The sequence below is a fragment of the Lissotriton vulgaris genome, chromosome 1_1, assembly GCF_964263255.1.
Source record: "Lissotriton vulgaris chromosome 1_1, aLisVul1.2, whole genome shotgun sequence".
NCBI lineage: Eukaryota > Metazoa > Chordata > Amphibia > Caudata > Salamandridae > Lissotriton > Lissotriton vulgaris.
In genome coordinates, this window is record NC_141685.1 from 1,038,428,554 (window position 1) to 1,038,445,964 (window position 17,411).

Consider the following 17,411-nt stretch of genomic DNA (forward strand, 5'->3'; position numbering starts at 1 on the left):
AGATGTCCTGCAGCAAATCAGCGAGTAATTAGTTGACTATGATCCCTGTGGCAGAGGATAAATGCAGGATCTGGATCCAAGGAGCGGGAGCTGCAAGACTAGGCAGCCATTCCGCTTGCGCGCCCTCTAGCGCCCCCTTCTGACTCTTTTAGTTGGCTTTAGGGTTCTGGGCAATTTACCACTGCTAATCGGTGCTAAATTGCATGTCCTCCCTCCCCTTATAAGGTATGATTGGTTTACACTGTATACACTGGTCTGGCATATTTGACTTACTTGTAAGTTCCTTGTAAATTATGTATTCCATATACCCAGGGCCTGCAGTACTGCTTATGCCACCCACAGATCTAGCCTTTCAAACCGGTTTTGGGCCTTCCACCGCAGGTCCTGTGTGCACAGTCTACTGCCACTCTGAATTGGCATTTAAAACTAATAGCCAAGCCTTTACTTCACTTTTATTACACATTGGACACCCGTAAGGTAGGCCCTAAGTAGCTTTATAGACAAGGTGCTGTGTAAGTAGAAGGGAGGACATGTGCTTTTCTTTATGCGTGACATGTCCTGGTCGTGACAAACATCCTGTTTCGTTTTTCACTGCTGTGAGGCCCGCTACTCTCATAGGCTGGCATTGGGAATTTTCTAATATACTTTTAAGTGGCAATTCCTGATCAGAAAGGAGTGGCTTTGCCCTGTTTGGTACAATGGTGGTGGGCGCGCCTTTGGTTTATTTGCGGCGCCGAATGCGGCACATGTATTTTTCCTTTTTCTATCCTTGTTTTTTTTGTTTACAACCGCCCCACGCCGAGCTCTCATGTTAATGGCGGGTGCACCCCTTTTGTTAAACGATCCACATCTAAAGAAAGGTGCACAGCCGCTATTAAAGTGAAACCGCGACATGGGGCACTTTTTACAATCATTTCCAATGTAATAGGTCTCGCATTAGGAAAGTTTGAGCTATTGGTATTGTAAATGACAAATTTTGTATTTGTGTTGGTTTTTAAAAAAGCTAAATTAATAGCTTTGTCATTTACAATTCCAGTAGTTTTAACTTTTGCAAATGTGACACCTATAGCATTTGTAATGCAATATGTGTTGTATTTACGTGACTTAGATGTATTGATATTATAAATAACAATGGCTTTTATTTTTTTTAAGAATTAATACTTAAGTTATTGTAATTTATAATGACAAAAGCTTAAAGTTTAGTAAATAACTTTTGTGAAGATTATGTTCAGTGTATTTTATTGTGACGAAAATCCAAGAACGGAAGTGAAATATTAACATCTTTTTGTGACATTTGTAATAAAGCTTGAAACATTGAGAGAACGTAGTTGAACCAGTTGTTGTTGAATGGTTGCACAGATTGATGTTTAATGGATGCTGAGTGATGTTGTGGTGCCCCTGAGTGATGCTGTGGTGGTGTGATAGTGAGTGCCATGGGTAGAGTGGGTACCATGGGTAGAGTGGGTGCCATGGGGTGGGTGCCATGGGTTGCGTGGGTGCGTGCCATGGGTAGAGTGGGTGCGATGGGTTGCGTGCGATGGGTTGCATGCTTGCGTGCGATGGGTAGAGTGCGTGCGTGCGATGGGTAGAGTGCGTGCGTGCGATGGGTAGAGTGCGTGCGTGCGATGGGTAGAGTGCGTGCTTGCGATGGGTAGAGTGCGTGCATGCGATGGGTAGAAAGAGGGTCAGTGGCCTGTTGGCTCACACTACAGATTTTACTTTTATTCCAGATCAAAAGCAGCTGGGGTGTTGTGTGTAAACCACAAGCTCTCTGCATTGCGCGGAGGGGGGCGGGGGGACAAATTCATTTGAAGTACGAGAATTTCTTTGAAGTGTGAGTGTGGAGAGAGGCTCACAGACTGCCGTTTGATGTGCACCAGGTCAAAGGCTGAGCGGCTCAAAAGCCCCCAAAAACCACAAAAATGTCAGGATGGGCATTACCTGTTTTTACACAGACCAGCCCATACTCCAAGTGGTGTCCATTATTGCAACCCATAAACGTGAACCCTGCTGTGTGCAATGTTTACTGGGAGTGCTAAATATGATTTGCTATCAATTAAATGAGATACTACATATGGAATGTGGTGTCTCCATGAGAACTTGTACTTCTCAAAATACACAGCATGTTTTAACAGAGTATATTTTAGTAGGTTTGAGCTGCTGAAATTCCCCAGTAGAAACAGCTGAGGTGATGTAGTTATCGTACAGGTCAGAATTTTGATTCCTACGCAAACAGCACAGGTGTCAAATCTTGACCTGTGTTCTGTTGATAATAAATGCAGGCCTCCAACAGATAAGAAAAACAAACTGTTTCAATGGCATGCGTTGAAACATGAAGGCACATTATTTTGCTGTGTCTTTCAGGAATACCTGACACTATTCTGGTAATTACGTGCAAGGCAGCAGGTGTGTGTTTGTAAACTGATAGTGTAAGCTAACTAGTGCGCTGTAACTGGAGCTTCGCTTTCATTGGATGTGTAATTCATTGGACGTCACGTCTCCTTGGCAATATCACTTTTGGAATCTGGCCCTCTGCCTGCATGCAGCATACACAGGATGCTTTGAGGCATTGTGCCCCCCGCCCTTGGCCACGTCCAAAAGGCCCATTTGTTTCATAGCAAGGCCTGAGCGAACCGACGTTCCTAGAAACAGCAGCTGCCAACGAACACAAGGGCAGCATTTGTGAGGAGGCCCGGGCGCGTGAGATGGAGCAGGAAAGGGTGGTAGAGGAAGGGGGGAGGGGAGGAGACCTGAAAGGACGGGGTACCGAAGACATTGAATGATAACGAGTAGGGGGGGGGGAGAGATGAATGTGGGAGACAGGAAAGAGATAAAAAGGTAGTGGGGATAGGGGACTGTAGAGAGACTGAAAGAGAGAGAAGGCGGGAGACAGAAAGCGGTGGGGGAGGGGCGACGAGAAACTTGCAGGAAGGAGTGAAGGCGTCTGGCGGCACCGGGAAAGTGCAGTTTACTTTGGCAGGAAGTGCAGGGGGGGGGTCTGGTGTTGGACAAGGGCATGTTATTGCAGCTGGAGAAGGTGAGAACTGGCGAGGGAGGGGTGACGAGCAGGCTTAGAAGGAACTGATTGGGGATCAAATCAATTGACTAATGCAACGAAAGCAGATTATTCTTAAATGGGGGACTTACAACTGATATACATTGAAAAACGCACAACTCTGCAGTATGGAACTTAAGCTCACACAAAAAGAGAGGTTAGCAAAACACTATCCTACTGTGAGATCTTCAAATTAAAACATGGAATATATTTACAGGAGCAGGCACTTCAAACAAGCTCTCTGCATTGCTGAGCCGGGGGCGGGGAAGTGCATTCCTTTCAAGTCTAGGGAGTGGCAGCCTTTGAAGTCTGAGCCGAGGCACAGACAAATGGTGGTTTGTGATGTGTAAGTTGGCTGGCAATGATGTGCACGTGCCTGGCTCACATTAACTGTACGCGATCCGCAGCTAGGTAGACTTTTCGGACCGGTTACTATAATCTCGCCCATCAATCCCTAGGGGATACAATAGGCGAGACCTTAAAAAAAGCATTTGTTATGCAATAGGCTCGCATTTACAAGAGTTTAGGCTATTGGCATTGTAAATGACAATGCCTTTTGTTTATCTGTTATAAAAACACCTCATAAATAAAAGGCATTGTCATTTAGAAAGCCAATAGCTCAAACTCTCGTAAATGCGAGACCTATTGCTTTGCAAATGCTTGTTTAAACCTGTGAATAAGCGACCAGAATAAGGTCAAGTGCCAGTTTTGACTGAGGTGGTCATCCTATGTTTTTCTGAAGCCTGGTGTCCGTCTTTGGGCAGGTTTGACAGTGCTACTGTGGGTTCACTGGTTTGGGGTATCTTATTGAGCTGCTACAATTCAGCTGCATTCGTACATCTAGGCATATGAAGGTGAAATTTCCTTTATCCAGGAGACCTGCCATGAGCCCAGTGTTGAGTTGTTCTAGGCAGACCAGTCCTGTTTGTTGTTGCTAATTTCTGTTGGTCTTTGCTGATTGCAGTTTGTCTTTTTCTCTCTTTGCAGCAAATCAGCCAGCACCAGGAGCAGTTCATTCAGATGCTGAATGAGCCTGTAGGAGAATTGGCTGATGTGTCTGATGTTGAAGGGGAACTGGGGGCAATTGGTGAGGAATCTTCTCAGATGAACTACATTCAAGTCACACCACAAGAGAAGGAAGCAATAGAGAGGGTAAGAAGTTGGTGTGATCTGCTTTAAATGGTGTACAGTTTGCTGCTGTTCCGTCTCTTTTGCTTCAGCAGTGTCTCTTTGGTAGTAATGTATTCCTGCCCAATGGTGTTAAAGGATCCTTTCTTTTTATGGTGATTGTGGGTCCGTTTAGATTTTGGATGAGCAGGCTGGATTGAGGGGGTAGGGTTATGGTAGTCTTCCCGAACTCTCATTCCAGGCCCTTCACAAAAATATTTGCTACAGATCTCTACCATCTAGTGCCGTTGGGTCCATAGACCCTGGGGTCCATATTCCCCTGGGGTATGCAATGCCAACTCAAAGGGCCCTTATCTATTTAGTAAATAAATTTTAGCTGATCAATTATATTGTACCTATCTCAATTTAGTTTCCTTCAATTTCGAATTGTTTTGAAATTGTTACTTTTGCAGCGTGAATCTTTCTGCAGTCTAGTGGTTGGGTCCGGAATCGTAGTCTTTTTTTTTTTTTGCCGTAGCCCAGGTGGGCGTCTACGTCCCACCTTTTGGTGTACTTCCTGTGACGTCGGCACACTTCCTGCGGAAGCTCCCATCTTTGGGCACCATCTTCAGATTCTATTTTACACCTTTGGCTCTGGATCGTCACCGAGAGGCTCCAGAGTTTTGGGAGGAAAAGAAGAGGAAAAAGCCGTATTTTACACGGAAAGGATTAGAGAAGACACAGAGAAACAAGATCACTGTACCGGGAAGACGAAGAAGGAGTAGAACTTCGAGAACTTTGACGTCCAACGGAGAATACGCACACAGGGGGCCCCCTGAGCGCATAATGGACAAAACACCTTTTTAATTCTACCATAACTGTCACCACAAGTACGCGCAGAAGGATCAACACCCGGTTTGCAACCTCTGCCTACCGATCAGCCTCGAGAGCAAAGATTGCAACGCCTGCTCCGCCTTCACCCCGAAGACCCTCCAGCTTAGAGAGAGAGAAGAGCCAACTACAACATGCAAGGCAAAGGCCAACCTCTGTCGCTTCGGGACCTGGGCCTCTCCCGCGCCGAGGGATCAGATGACTACACAATCGTAGAGATCGTTAAGAAAAAATCCAAAGAGGTAGGAGAGACGTCGACCCCTAAAACCCCAACAGACTCTCGAAAGCCAGAGTCAGACTCTCAAATAACAGAGTTTAAGTCCACGAAGGGAACACTGGGGTCAAATCTCGACGGCCGCAGCTGCATCCAAGGACAAACAGCACAGCGGATCCTTCAAAAAAGACTCCCAGACAGCGAAAGCTGGCAAAAAGCCAAGGTCGTCTAAGCAAGTCCCCTAAAAGGACCGCTTGACTCTGAAGGAGAAGGACCCGAAGGCTCATTTGACGTCGACAACTACGTTGAAGACTCCCGAACCCCAGGAACACCTAGAGAAAGAGGGGCCTATACTACGAAGAGACGATGACCAGCGGGCGAGTTTCGGCTCGGGATCGTCGGTGGCAGAGGACTTACAGTGGCAGGACCTCGACGCCGAAAGCCCAGAAGAGGCTGTGGAGACGTACACTTCAAGGTCTTCGCCGCCAGATGACATTTGGGTCTACAACATGGTAATCAGGAACTCTGCAACGGCTTACCTCTTAGAGACCCTGCTGCTCACTCAAACAAGGAGTCAATTCCTCCCCATGCTTCCAAGTGTCCTGGATCAAGGGAGGGAGGCATTCAAGGACCCAGCGAACTGCAGGTCTGTCACACCTAGGACGGAGGAGAAATACAAGCACTCCTTTAAGGACCCCCCCATCCAAGGATCCGTCACGGCAGACTCCATTATTGCGGCAACAGCCAGGAAGAGGGCAAACGTTCCAACAACCTCAGGCACACCACCAGACAAACAATGTAGGAGGATGGACTAACTGGGAGAAAAGTAGAGCGGAATGCAGCGGTGCACTGGCGCATTGCAAACGCTAATGCCCTACTAAACATGCATACCAGCATTGGGACGAGGTCGGACAGCTGCTGAAACACTTCCTGAGCAATACCAACAAAGAGCATCACACCTGGTGGAGGAAGGCAAGAATATAGCAAATTCATGCCCGAAGTCAGCCTTGGATGGGGCAGACACGTCCAGCAGGCTCAATATGATCGGGGTCACAGAAAGAAGGCATGCCTGGCTGAGGATCTCAGGCTTCAAGCCGGAAGTACAGAACAACATTCTGAGCACCCCATTCAATGGAGAAACACTGAACGGGGCACAAGTGGATGAAAAACTCACCCAGCTCAAAAAAGAGAATGAGACTGCAAGGTCCATGGGGGCCTTGCAATTCAGAGGGGTACCCCGTTGCGGAGACCGAATGGAAGAGGGGGAAACCAGCCAGGAACGTCACACCAGACATTCCAACAGTCACACCATGGCGTCAGCCAAACACAGCAGGGACACCAAAAACAAATTTTGCACCACCAGCAAAGGGGCCAATCCTTTCGCGGGAGAGGGAACGGACGTGGACAAAATAAGAGGGGTCCAACAGCCCACCTCTAAGTGACTCCGTCACACAATACATGCCCACCCACAGAAACACTCCCGGGGTGGAGCACAACAAGACCAAAACAAGGTTACACGGTCAGAACATCGACGAACATGTAACGTCAGTAGTAGGCAGGAGTGGAAGAACATAACCACAGACAATTGGATACTCCACATTATACAGTTCGGATACTGCATAGAACTGGAAAAGACGCCTCCAACCAGGAAACCAAAAAGGAAGACTAAGTCAGGAATAGAGCTAGAGCTACTTCAAAAGGAAGCGAAGGAACTCTTCGAAAAGGAGGCTATCGAACCAGTACCATACCGAGAAAGGAACAAGGGAGTGTACTCAACCTACTTCTTAGTACCAAAGATGGACGAAACACTGAGGCCAATCCTGGATCTAAGGTTCCTAAACAAGTTCATAAAAACACAAGTTCAAGATGACGTCTTTACAAGAGGTCATTCCTCAGATAAGAGACGGAGACTTCATGGCAACCCTAGACCTCAAAGATGCCTACCTACACATCCCAATGAACAGGCGGCAAAAAACATCTACTAAGATTTACCATCAACAAAGATCACTACCAGTTCACAGCCCTAGCATTCGGACTGACATCCACGCCAAGGGTCTTCACAAAGTGCCTGGCAGCAGTGGCTGCTCACCTAAGGATCCATGTATACCCTTACCTAGACTTCTGGCTAATAAGGGCAAGTTCGCACAGGACATGCAAGGAGCATGCACAACGCGTGACAGATACGCTGGTGGACCTGGGATTCTCCATTCACTGGGGGAAATCCTCTATGAAACCAGAACAAGTAAAAATCTTCCTAGGAGCACAGATCAACACCATACAGAGCAAGGTATTCCCCAGCGAGAAGAGGACACTGGCCCTGCTGAAGGAGACGCGCCTCTACCAGAAGGGGCGAGCTTAGACAGTGAGGACAGCGAGCAAGGTCATGGGCATGATGGCCTCCTGCATATATCTGGTCCCAAATGTATGGCTCCACATGAGATCATTCCAGGAATGGCTGCAAGAACAATGGTCACAAGCTACAGGAAGTTGGGAAGATTTAGTGGTTGTAACGCACGCAGTGCAGAAGATGTCGTGGCGGAACAAGTAAAACATAACAGAGGGGAAACCTTTAACACCACCAACCCCAACGGTGATCATCACCACAGACTCATTCCAGAAGGGATGGGAGCACACATGAGCAAGCTCAGGGTGAGGGGTTTGTGGACTCCAGCGGATGCGGAAAAAACACAACTACTTGGAACTAAAGACAGTGTTCCTCGCCCTGAAAGCCTTCCAGACAAAACTGTACAACCAGAGAGTGTTGATCCAAGCAGACAACAACTATGTTCTACATCAACAAGCAGGGAGGAACACATTCAGCCCCACTATGCAAATACAACAGGTGATGGACCGAATGTGGATCAATGTCACACACTCACCCCAGTCCAAAGATCTGGGCCCAAATCCATCATTTTTTTGCACTCCACACCACCCTGGGTTAGACAATGGCGATATGCAAATCAGCTCTGACCCTGTGCCCCATGGGAACAGTCCAGTCCGAACTACAAAAGCCATGTCCTTCCCAGAACGGAATCAAGCATCCGAGGACCGGACCGGTTTCGAGGTAACACCTCTCCAGCCCGGCTAGCTTGACTCCAGTGGTGTGGAGTGCCTGGGACCCACGTCTGGGCATCCCCAGCGCACTTAGGGCGGAATATGCAAATACAACAGGTGATGGACCGAATGTGGATCAATGTCACACACTCACCCCAGTCCAAAGATCTGGGCCCAAATCCATCATTTTTTTGCACTCCACACCACCCTGGGTTAGACAATGGCGATATGCAAATCAGCTCTGACCCTGTGCCCCATGGGAACAGTCCAGTCCGAACTACAAAAGCCATGTCCTTCCCAGAACGGAATCAAGCATCCGAGGACCGGACCGGTTTCGAGGTAACACCTCTCATCAGCCCGGCTAGCTTGACTCCAGTGGTGTGGAGTGCCTGGGACCCACGTCTGGGCATCCCCAGCGCACTTAGGGCGGAATATGCAAATACAACAGGTGATGGACCGAATGTGGATCAATGTCACACACTCACCCCAGTCCAAAGATCTGGGCCCAAATCCATCATTTTTTTGCACTCCACACCACCCTGGGTTAGACAATGGCGATATGCAAATCAGCTCTGACCCTGTGCCCCATGGGAACAGTCCAGTCCGAACTACAAAAGCCATGTCCTTCCCAGAACGGAATCAAGCATCCGAGGACCGGACCGGTTTCGAGGTAACACCACTTGGAGTCAAGCTAGCCGGGCTGATGAGAGGTGTTACCTCGAAACCGGTCCGGTCCTCGGATGCTTGATTCCGTTCTGGGAAGGACATGGCTTTTGTAGTTCGGACTGGACTGTTCCCATGGGGCAACAGGGTCAGAGCTGATTTGCATATCGCCATTGTCTAACCCAGGGTGGTGTGGAGTGCAAAAAAACGATGGATTTGGGCCCAGATCTTTTGACTGGGGGAATGTGTGACATTGATCCACATTCGGTCCATCACTTGTTGTTTTTGCCACTATCGAACCTAGCACAGGAGATCTGGAGATGGGCCATCCCACTAAAAATAGACCTGCTAGCCATACACCTACCAGGGAAGGACAATGTGGAAGCAGACTGGCACAGCAGACAGACCTCGGCATCCCACGAGTGGGAGCTTAATACACAGGAAACGCAAAAGCTATTCAGAAGGTGGGGAAGACCGAAAATAGACCTGTTTGCAACACGCCACAATGCAAAATGCCGAAGCTTCGCATCCAGGCAGGCAGGGAAAGGATCCCTGGGTAATGCCCTATGAATAAGCTGGTCAAAGACATTTGCCTACACTTTCCCCCCAATACCCCTGATACAGAGTACTCAACAAGTGCAGAACCAGCAACATGACCCTGGTGGCACCACAGTGGGCCAGGCAGACCTGGTACTCGCAGATAATGGAAATGGCACAAGGCGCTCCCCACAACTTCGGGAAAAGGAAAGACTTGCACTCCATGCAAAACGGAGAAGTACTACACCCAGAACCAGAGAACCTCAGCCTAGCAGCGTAGCTCCTGAAGACATAGGAGTTGTGCACCTTAAATTACCTGAGAGCACCCTACGGGTACTACGAGAGGCAAGGAGACCTAGCACACGAAGGTGCTGTGGCAAAATGGAAGAGGTTTACTCTATGGTGCAGCAGGAAGAAGCTACACAAAAAGATGACCAGAGAATCAACTGTGCTAAGGTATCTCGCACACCTGCTAAAATATCTGACACACCTGCTGAAAGCAAAATTAAGTTCATCCTAGCTGAGAGTACACCTAGCAGCGATTGTAGCCTACACGAGAGGAGAAACGGGGAAGAATTTCTTTACATCACAGGTAGTAAAGAGATTCCTAGAAGGGGCAAAGAGGATCGCACCACCAAAGAAGATGCCGCCACCGGTTTGGAACCTTAACTTAGTCCTAACAGAGCTCATGAAAGCTCCTTTTGAGCCCATTCATAAGGCCACCCTACAAATGCTGACATTGAAAATAGCCTTCTTGGTGGCAATCACCTCGCTGAGCAGGGTGAGGTAACTACAGGCGCTGACGCTGCAAGAACCCTACATCCAAATACACAATGAATGGGTGGTGATGAGAACTGACCCACACTTTATGACAAAGGTGGTGTCTAGGTTCCACATCAACCAGACGGTGCAAATACCAAGCTTCTTTCAGAAACCGACCACAAGCGCAGAGAGGGCACTGCACACTGTGGACGCTAGAAGGGCAGTAATGCACCACATAGAAAGAACCAAAGAGCACAGAAAAACAAAACAGTTCTTTGTGTCCTTAGCAACCAGTTCCCTGGGTAAACCAGTAACAAAGGGAACCATCGCACGATGGATCACACATACAATACAATTCTGCCACAAGCAAGTAGACCAAGATCTAGCAGAAGGGGCGCAAGCCCACTCTACTAGGAAGAAAGGAGCAACGATAGCCTTCCTGGCTAACACACCCATTCAAGACATATGCCTGGTGGCAACATGGGCTTCAGTGCACACGTTCACTAAGCACTACTGTGTGGATATACAAATGAACAAGGAAGCACAAGTAGGACAGAAGGTGCTTCAACATATATTAAGCAACCAACGCTCATCTTCCACCCAGCCGCCACAAACATAACAAACTGCTACAAAGTCTATGCACAGCATAGTGAATCCAGAAAGATTCACGCTGCAAAACGAATAGTTTCCTACCTGTCGGTGTAGTTTTGAAACTTGAAGATCTTTCTAGATTCACTAGCGAACCCACCTCCGCCAGAAAGATGAGGCTGGAGAAACAGGTGGTAATACAAGGACAATACAGAAACAGATACCTTGAAGGACATAGCGGATAGACCACTCACTTGAACATTGCCATAGGATTCGCAAACAGAAAAAAGAATCCGAAGATGGCGCCCCAAGGTGGGAGCTTCCGCAGGAAGTGTGCCGACGTCACAGGAAGTGCCCCGAAAGGTGGGACGTCAACGCCCACCTGGGCTACGGAACAAAACCAAAGAAAAGACTACGATTCCGGACCCAGCCACTAGACCGCGGAATAATGCACAGCATAGTGAATCCAGAAAGATCTTCAAGCTGCAAAACTACACCGACAGGTAAGAAACTATTCGTTGTTACGCACACAGTGCAGGAAGAGATAAGGTGGTGGAACAAGGAGAACATAACAAAAGGGAAGCCTTTAACACCACCAACCCCAACAGTGACCATCACCACAGACTCATTCCAGATGGTATGGGGAGCACACATGAACAAGCTCAAGGTGAGGGGTCAGTGGACCCCAGCAGATGCGATCAGACACATAAACTACCTGGAACCAAAGACCGTGTCCTCGCCCTGAAGGCCTTCCAGAAACAACTGTACAACCAGAGAGTGTTGATACAAATAGGCAACACAACAACAATGTTCTACATCAACAGACGGGGAGGAACACAATCAGTGGCACTATCCAACTTCGCGCAGGAAATATGGAGATGGGCCATCCCACTCAAAATAGACCTACTGGCTATACACCTACCAGGGAAAGACAATGTGGAAGAAGACAGGCTCAGCAGACAGACATCAGCATCCCGCGAGTGGGAGCTCAATGCACAGGAAACACAAAGGCTATTCAGGAGGTGGGGGAACACCAACAATAGACCTATTTGCAACATACCAGAATACAAAATGCCGATACTTCACATCGAGGCAACCAGAGGAACGATCCCAGCGGAATGCCCTATGGATAAGCTGTTCAAAAACATTTGCCTACGCTTCCCCCCCACCCCACGATACCACTGATACACAAGGTACTCAGCAAGTGCAGAACCAGCAACATGACACTGATCCTGTTGGCACCACAGTGGGCAAGGCAGACCTGGTACTCGCAAACAATGGAAATGGCGCAGGGAACAACCCACAAGTTCGCGAAAAGAAAAGACTTACTCTCCATGCAAAACGGAGAAGTACTACACCCAGAGCCAGAGAGCCTCAGCCTACCTGCATGGCTCCTGAAGACATAGAATTCACACACCTAAGGCTACCGGAGAGCACTCTGCGGGTGCTACGAAAGGCAAGGCGACCTACCACACAAAGGTGCTATGTAGCAAAATGGAAGAGGTTCACACAATGGTGCCACAAGAAAAAGCTGGACGAGAAAATGACAAGGGAATCAACTGTGCTAAAATATCTGACACACCTGCTGAAAGCAAAACTAAGTTTATCCTCGCTAAGAGTACACCTAGCTGCGATAGTAGCCTACACAAGAGGAGAGACAGGAAAGAGCTTCTTTACATCACAAGTAGTGAAAAGATTCCTGGAAGGGGCTAAAAGGATAGCACCACCCAAAAGGATGCTACCACCGGCATGGAACCTTAATTTAGTCCTAACGGAGCTTATGAAGGCACCTTTCGAACCCATTCATAAGGCATCATTACAAACACTCACAATGAAGACAGCCTTTTCTAGTGGCAATCGCCTCGCTACGCAGGGTAAGCGAACTGCAAGCGCTGACACTGCAAGAACCCTACATTCAAATACACAATGATAGAGTGGTAATGAGAACGGACTCACACTTTATGCCAAAGGTGGTATCTAGGTTTCACATGAACCAGACAATACAAATACCAAGCTTCTTTCAGAAACCATCCACAAGCGCAGAGAGGGCACTGCACACTCTGATTGCTAGAGCAGTAATGCATTACATGGAAAGAGCTAAAGAGCACAGGAAAACAACGCAGTTCTCTGTGTCCTTCGCAAGCAGTTTCCTGGGTAGACCAGTAACTAAGGGAACCATCGCACGATGGATCGCACAAACTATACAATTCTGCCATAAACAGGCAGGCCAAGAACTAGCAGAGTGGGCACAAGCCCACTCTGAGGAAAAAGGGAGCAACAATAGCCTTCCTGGCTAACACACCCATTCAAGTCATATGCCTGGCAGCTGCATGGGCTTCAGTGCACACGTTCAGTAAGCACTACTGTGTGGATATACAAATGAACAAGGAAGCACAAGTAGGACAGATGTGCTTCAACATATATTCAACAACCAACGCTAATTTTCCTCACAGCCGCCACAAACATAACAAACCGCTACAAAGTCTATGCACAGCATAGTGAATCCAGAAAGATTCACGCTGCAAAATGAATAGTTTCTTACCTGTCTGTGTAGTTTTGCAGCTTGAAGATCAATATCGGACCCACCCACCTCTACCAGAAAGATGAGGCAGGAGACGAAGGTAGAAATAAAGGTCAATATACAAACAGACACCTTAACCCCTTCCATGCTGATGACTGCCCCAGCTGTCATGTACTATGGTGCTCGTGTGCTGATGACGGCTGGGGGCTGTCATAAACCCACTCACTCGCGATTCTGCCGCACCGGCGCAGAATCGCGGCAGCATGAAGGGGTTAAAAGACAAAGCGAAAAAATCATTTAATTTGAGGAAGAACTAGAAAACCTTTCCAAAGGATTCACAAACAGAACACAAAAACAAGAAAAAAGAATCCGAAGATGGCGCCCAAAGGTGGGAGCTTCTGCAGGAAGCGTGCCAACGTCACAGGAAGTACACTAAAAGGTGGGACGTCTAGGCCCACCTGGGCTACGAAAAAAAAGAATCAATCAATGACTGCATTTCTAAAGCGCGCTACATACCCGTGAGGGTCTCAAGGTGCGGGGGCAGGGGGGAGAGGGGGGGCTGCTACTGATCGAAGAGCCAGGTCTTGAGAAGTCTTCTGAAGGCCAGCAGGTGCTGGGTCTGTCGTAGGCTGGTAGGGAGAGCGTTCCAGGTCTTGGCGGCGAGGTAGGAGAAGGATCTGCCGCCGGCGGTGGCTTTCCGGATACGAGGAACTGAGGCGAGGGCGATGCTTGCAAAGGGGAGGCTGCGGGTGTGGAAGCTGGGTCGGTCGTTAAGGTATGTAGGTCCGGTGTTGTGTAGCACTTTATGTGCGTGGATGAGGAGTTTGAAGGTGATCCTCTTGTTGACGGGGAGCCAGTGTAGGCCTCTCAGATGAGGTGTGATGTGGCTGCGTCTGGGGACATCAAGGATCAGTTGTGCCGAGGCGTTCTGGATTCGTTGTAGTCGTCTCAGGAGCTTGGTGGTGGTTCCTGTGTAGAGGGCGTTCCCGTAGTCGAGTCTGCTGGTGACGAGGACCTGGGTGATGGTTTTTCTCGTGTCCGGGGGGATCCATTTGAAGATCCTGTGGAGCATTCAGAGGGTGTTGAAGCAGGACGCGGAGACGGCGTTGACTTGATTGGTCATGGAGAGGGCGGAGTCGAGGATGACCCCCAGGTTGCGTGCGTGGTCGGTGGGTTCCGGGGCAGTGCCTAGCGATGTGGGCCACCAGGGGTCGTCCCAGGCTGATGGGGTGGGTCCGAGGTTGAGGATCTCCGTCTTGTTGGAATTCAGCTTCAGTCTGCTGTCCTTCACGCAGTCGGCGACGACCTTCATTCCTCTGTGGAGATTGGCTTTGGCGGTGTGGGGGTCTTCGGTGAGGGAGATGATCAGCTGAGTGTCGGCGTAGGAGATAAATGTTGAGGCTGTCTTGTCGTGCGACGTGGGTGAGTGCTGCCATGTAGATATTGAACAGCGTCCGGCTGAGGGAGGATCCCTGAGGACGCCGCAGATCTGTGGTTTTTTTAACGGAAGGGTGGGAGGCGGACGCTCTTGGTTCTGCCGGAGAGGAAGGATGTGGTCCAGGCCAGGGCCTTCTCTTGGATTCCGCCGTCGTGGAGGCGTGCTGCTAGGGTACGGTGGCAGACCGTGTCGAAGGCTGCTGATAGGTCTGGAAGGATGAGGGCAGCTGTTTCTCCTTTGTCCATCAGGAGCCTGATGTCGTCGGTGGCGGCGATGAGGGTGGTCTCGGTGCTGTGGTTGCTGCGAAAACCGGATTGGGAAGGGGCCAGGATGATGTCTTCGAGGTAGCAGGTTAGCTGTTTGTTGACCATCTTCTCTGTCACTTTTGCCGGGAACGGGAGCAGGGAGATGGGCCGGAAGTTCTTGGGGTCCGCCATTGGTTTCTTCAGTAGGGCGTTTATCTCGGCGTACTTCCAGCTTTCCGGGAAGGTTGCTGTCTCGAAGGAGATGTTGATTGCTTTCCGAAGGTGGGGCGCGATGGTTGTGCTGGCTTTGTTGAAAACGTGGTGAGGGCAGGGGTCGGATGGGGATTCGGAGTGGATGGAGTTCATGGATTTGATGGTGTCTTAGTCGCTGACGGTGGACCAGGTGGTCAGGGGGCTGGTGCGGGTGGAGGTCGCGAGGGTGGTAGTCTCGGTGGTGGGTGCGGGGGTGTCGGATTTGAAGCTGTTGTGGATGTCGGTGATCTTGCGGTGAAAGGTGGCCAGGGAGTCGCACAGGTCCTGTGATGGTGGAATGTCATTGGTGTTGGAGCTGGGGTTGGAGAGTTCTTTCACGATGCTGAAGAGCTCTTTGGTGTTGTGTGCGTTGTTCTCTAGGCGGTCCTTGAAGGCGGTCCTCTTGGTGGTCCTGATGAGTTGGTGGTGTCTGCGGGTGGCGTTCTTGTGGGCTGTGTGGCTGTCTGGTGTTTGGTCGTGGAGTCATTACTTCTCCAACTCCCGGCAGGTGCGCTTGGATTTCCGGATGTCTTCGGTGAACCAGGCGGCTTTCTTGTTGGTGTGGTTGGTTGTGGAGATCTTGAGAGGGGCGAGGGCGTTGGCGCAGTCGTTGATCCACTGTTTGAGGTTGGTCGCGGCGGTGTCGGGTCGATGAGGTAGGTGAATGGTCTCAGGGCGAGGGTGGTTGTCAGTTGGTCCTTGGTGACCTTGCCCCAGCAGCGGCGTGGCAATTGTTGGGTGCGGTGGTGTGTGGTGGGTTTCTTGAAGGTGAAGTGGACGCATCTGTGGTCGGTCCAGTGGGGTTTGGTGGTGTGTTTGAAGGAGACGTGGGGGCTTGCGGAGAAGATGGGGTCCAACGTGTGTCCGGCAGCTTGGGTGGGGGTAGTCACGAGTTGTTTTGAGTCTGAGGTTGGCGAGATTGTCGATCAGGGCGGTGGAGTTGGCGTTGTTGTTGTTCTAAATGCACGGAATGGAATGAGGGCAAGAGAGGCAGGAACGGAGCATGCATGTGTGTGGGCAGTGGTGCGTGCATGCGCTTCTAGTCTGCTCTTTTTGGAAGCACATACTCTTGCTTGTGGCGCACCCCTGCTGAATCCCGCCAGGTGGATGCCGCCACAAGCACGAGTATGTGCTTCCAAAAAGAGCAGAGCGACGGCCAAAGGTCCTCCTATGCAGCGCATGCACGCTGCATAGGTGAGACCTAAAATTGAATGCGTCCTTGTGTAACGTAACTGGTGCTCATATAAAGCGCTCCAGTACCTTCCGGTCGAGTTTGCGCTGTATAACATCTGCAAAAAAACTGCATTAACCTAAAAAGTGAAAACAAGCATTGGCAAATCCAATAGCTCCTGCCTCTGCAAGAACTTTGCCAATATATTTTAGCCATGTTGTACACCAGTGTGGTTACTGTTCAGCGTGGCTGAAAGTTTGAGACGTTGAGTGGTGTGGAGTAAACTGGAGTATCTTTGAGTATCGTGGCATGGAGTGTTGAGTGGTATAGAGTAGAAAGGAGTTGCGTAGATGGTGTCTCTTTTAGTAGAGTGGAGTAGTGTAGGAGTGTGGAAAGGCATAGTGTGGACTTGAGTGTTGTAGTTTTGAGTGTAGTAGGGTGGAGTTAAGTGGCATTGACTGAGTTATATAGTGTTGTATAATGGAGTAGTGTTGTAGAGTGGAGTATTGTTGAGTGTAGCGTAGTCGTAAAGTGGAGTAGCAGGACCTAGAGAAGTGACGTAAAATGCAGTGGTGCATTGCGTAAAGTGCATTGGTTTTGAGTAAATTTGTGTAGGGTGCGGTGGCTTAGAGAAATGTGGTGTGGAGTGCAGTGACATACAGTAGGTGGTTTGAGTAGAGTAGAGTGAAGTGGAGTGGTGCAGGGCAGAGTGCTGTAGAGTATAGTGGTACAGAATAGATTAGAATGGTGTATAGTGTATTGGCGTAGAGTGGCATAGATTTGAGTAATACAGACTAGTGTGCTGAGGCAGAGTGCAGCCTTGCTTAGTGTCGCAGAGTTCAGAAGCACAGAGAACAGTGGCATAGAGTACAGTGGTGCAGATTGGAAAAGAGTAGCGTAGAGTGTTGACAGC

General features: G+C 49.3%; 1 protein-coding gene across 1 annotated transcript in view; it reads left to right on the plus strand.

The window, feature by feature from the left end:
- RAD23A (RAD23 nucleotide excision repair protein A) overlaps positions 1-17,411 on the plus strand; it is a 143,692-nt gene that overhangs the window by 107,530 nt on the left and 18,751 nt on the right. Inside the window, exon 8 of the mRNA XM_086962236.1 lies at positions 4,043-4,207. Within this exon, the coding sequence (XP_086818362.1) occupies positions 4,043-4,207 (165 nt within the window). The remainder of the gene's footprint in view (positions 1-4,042; positions 4,208-17,411) is intronic.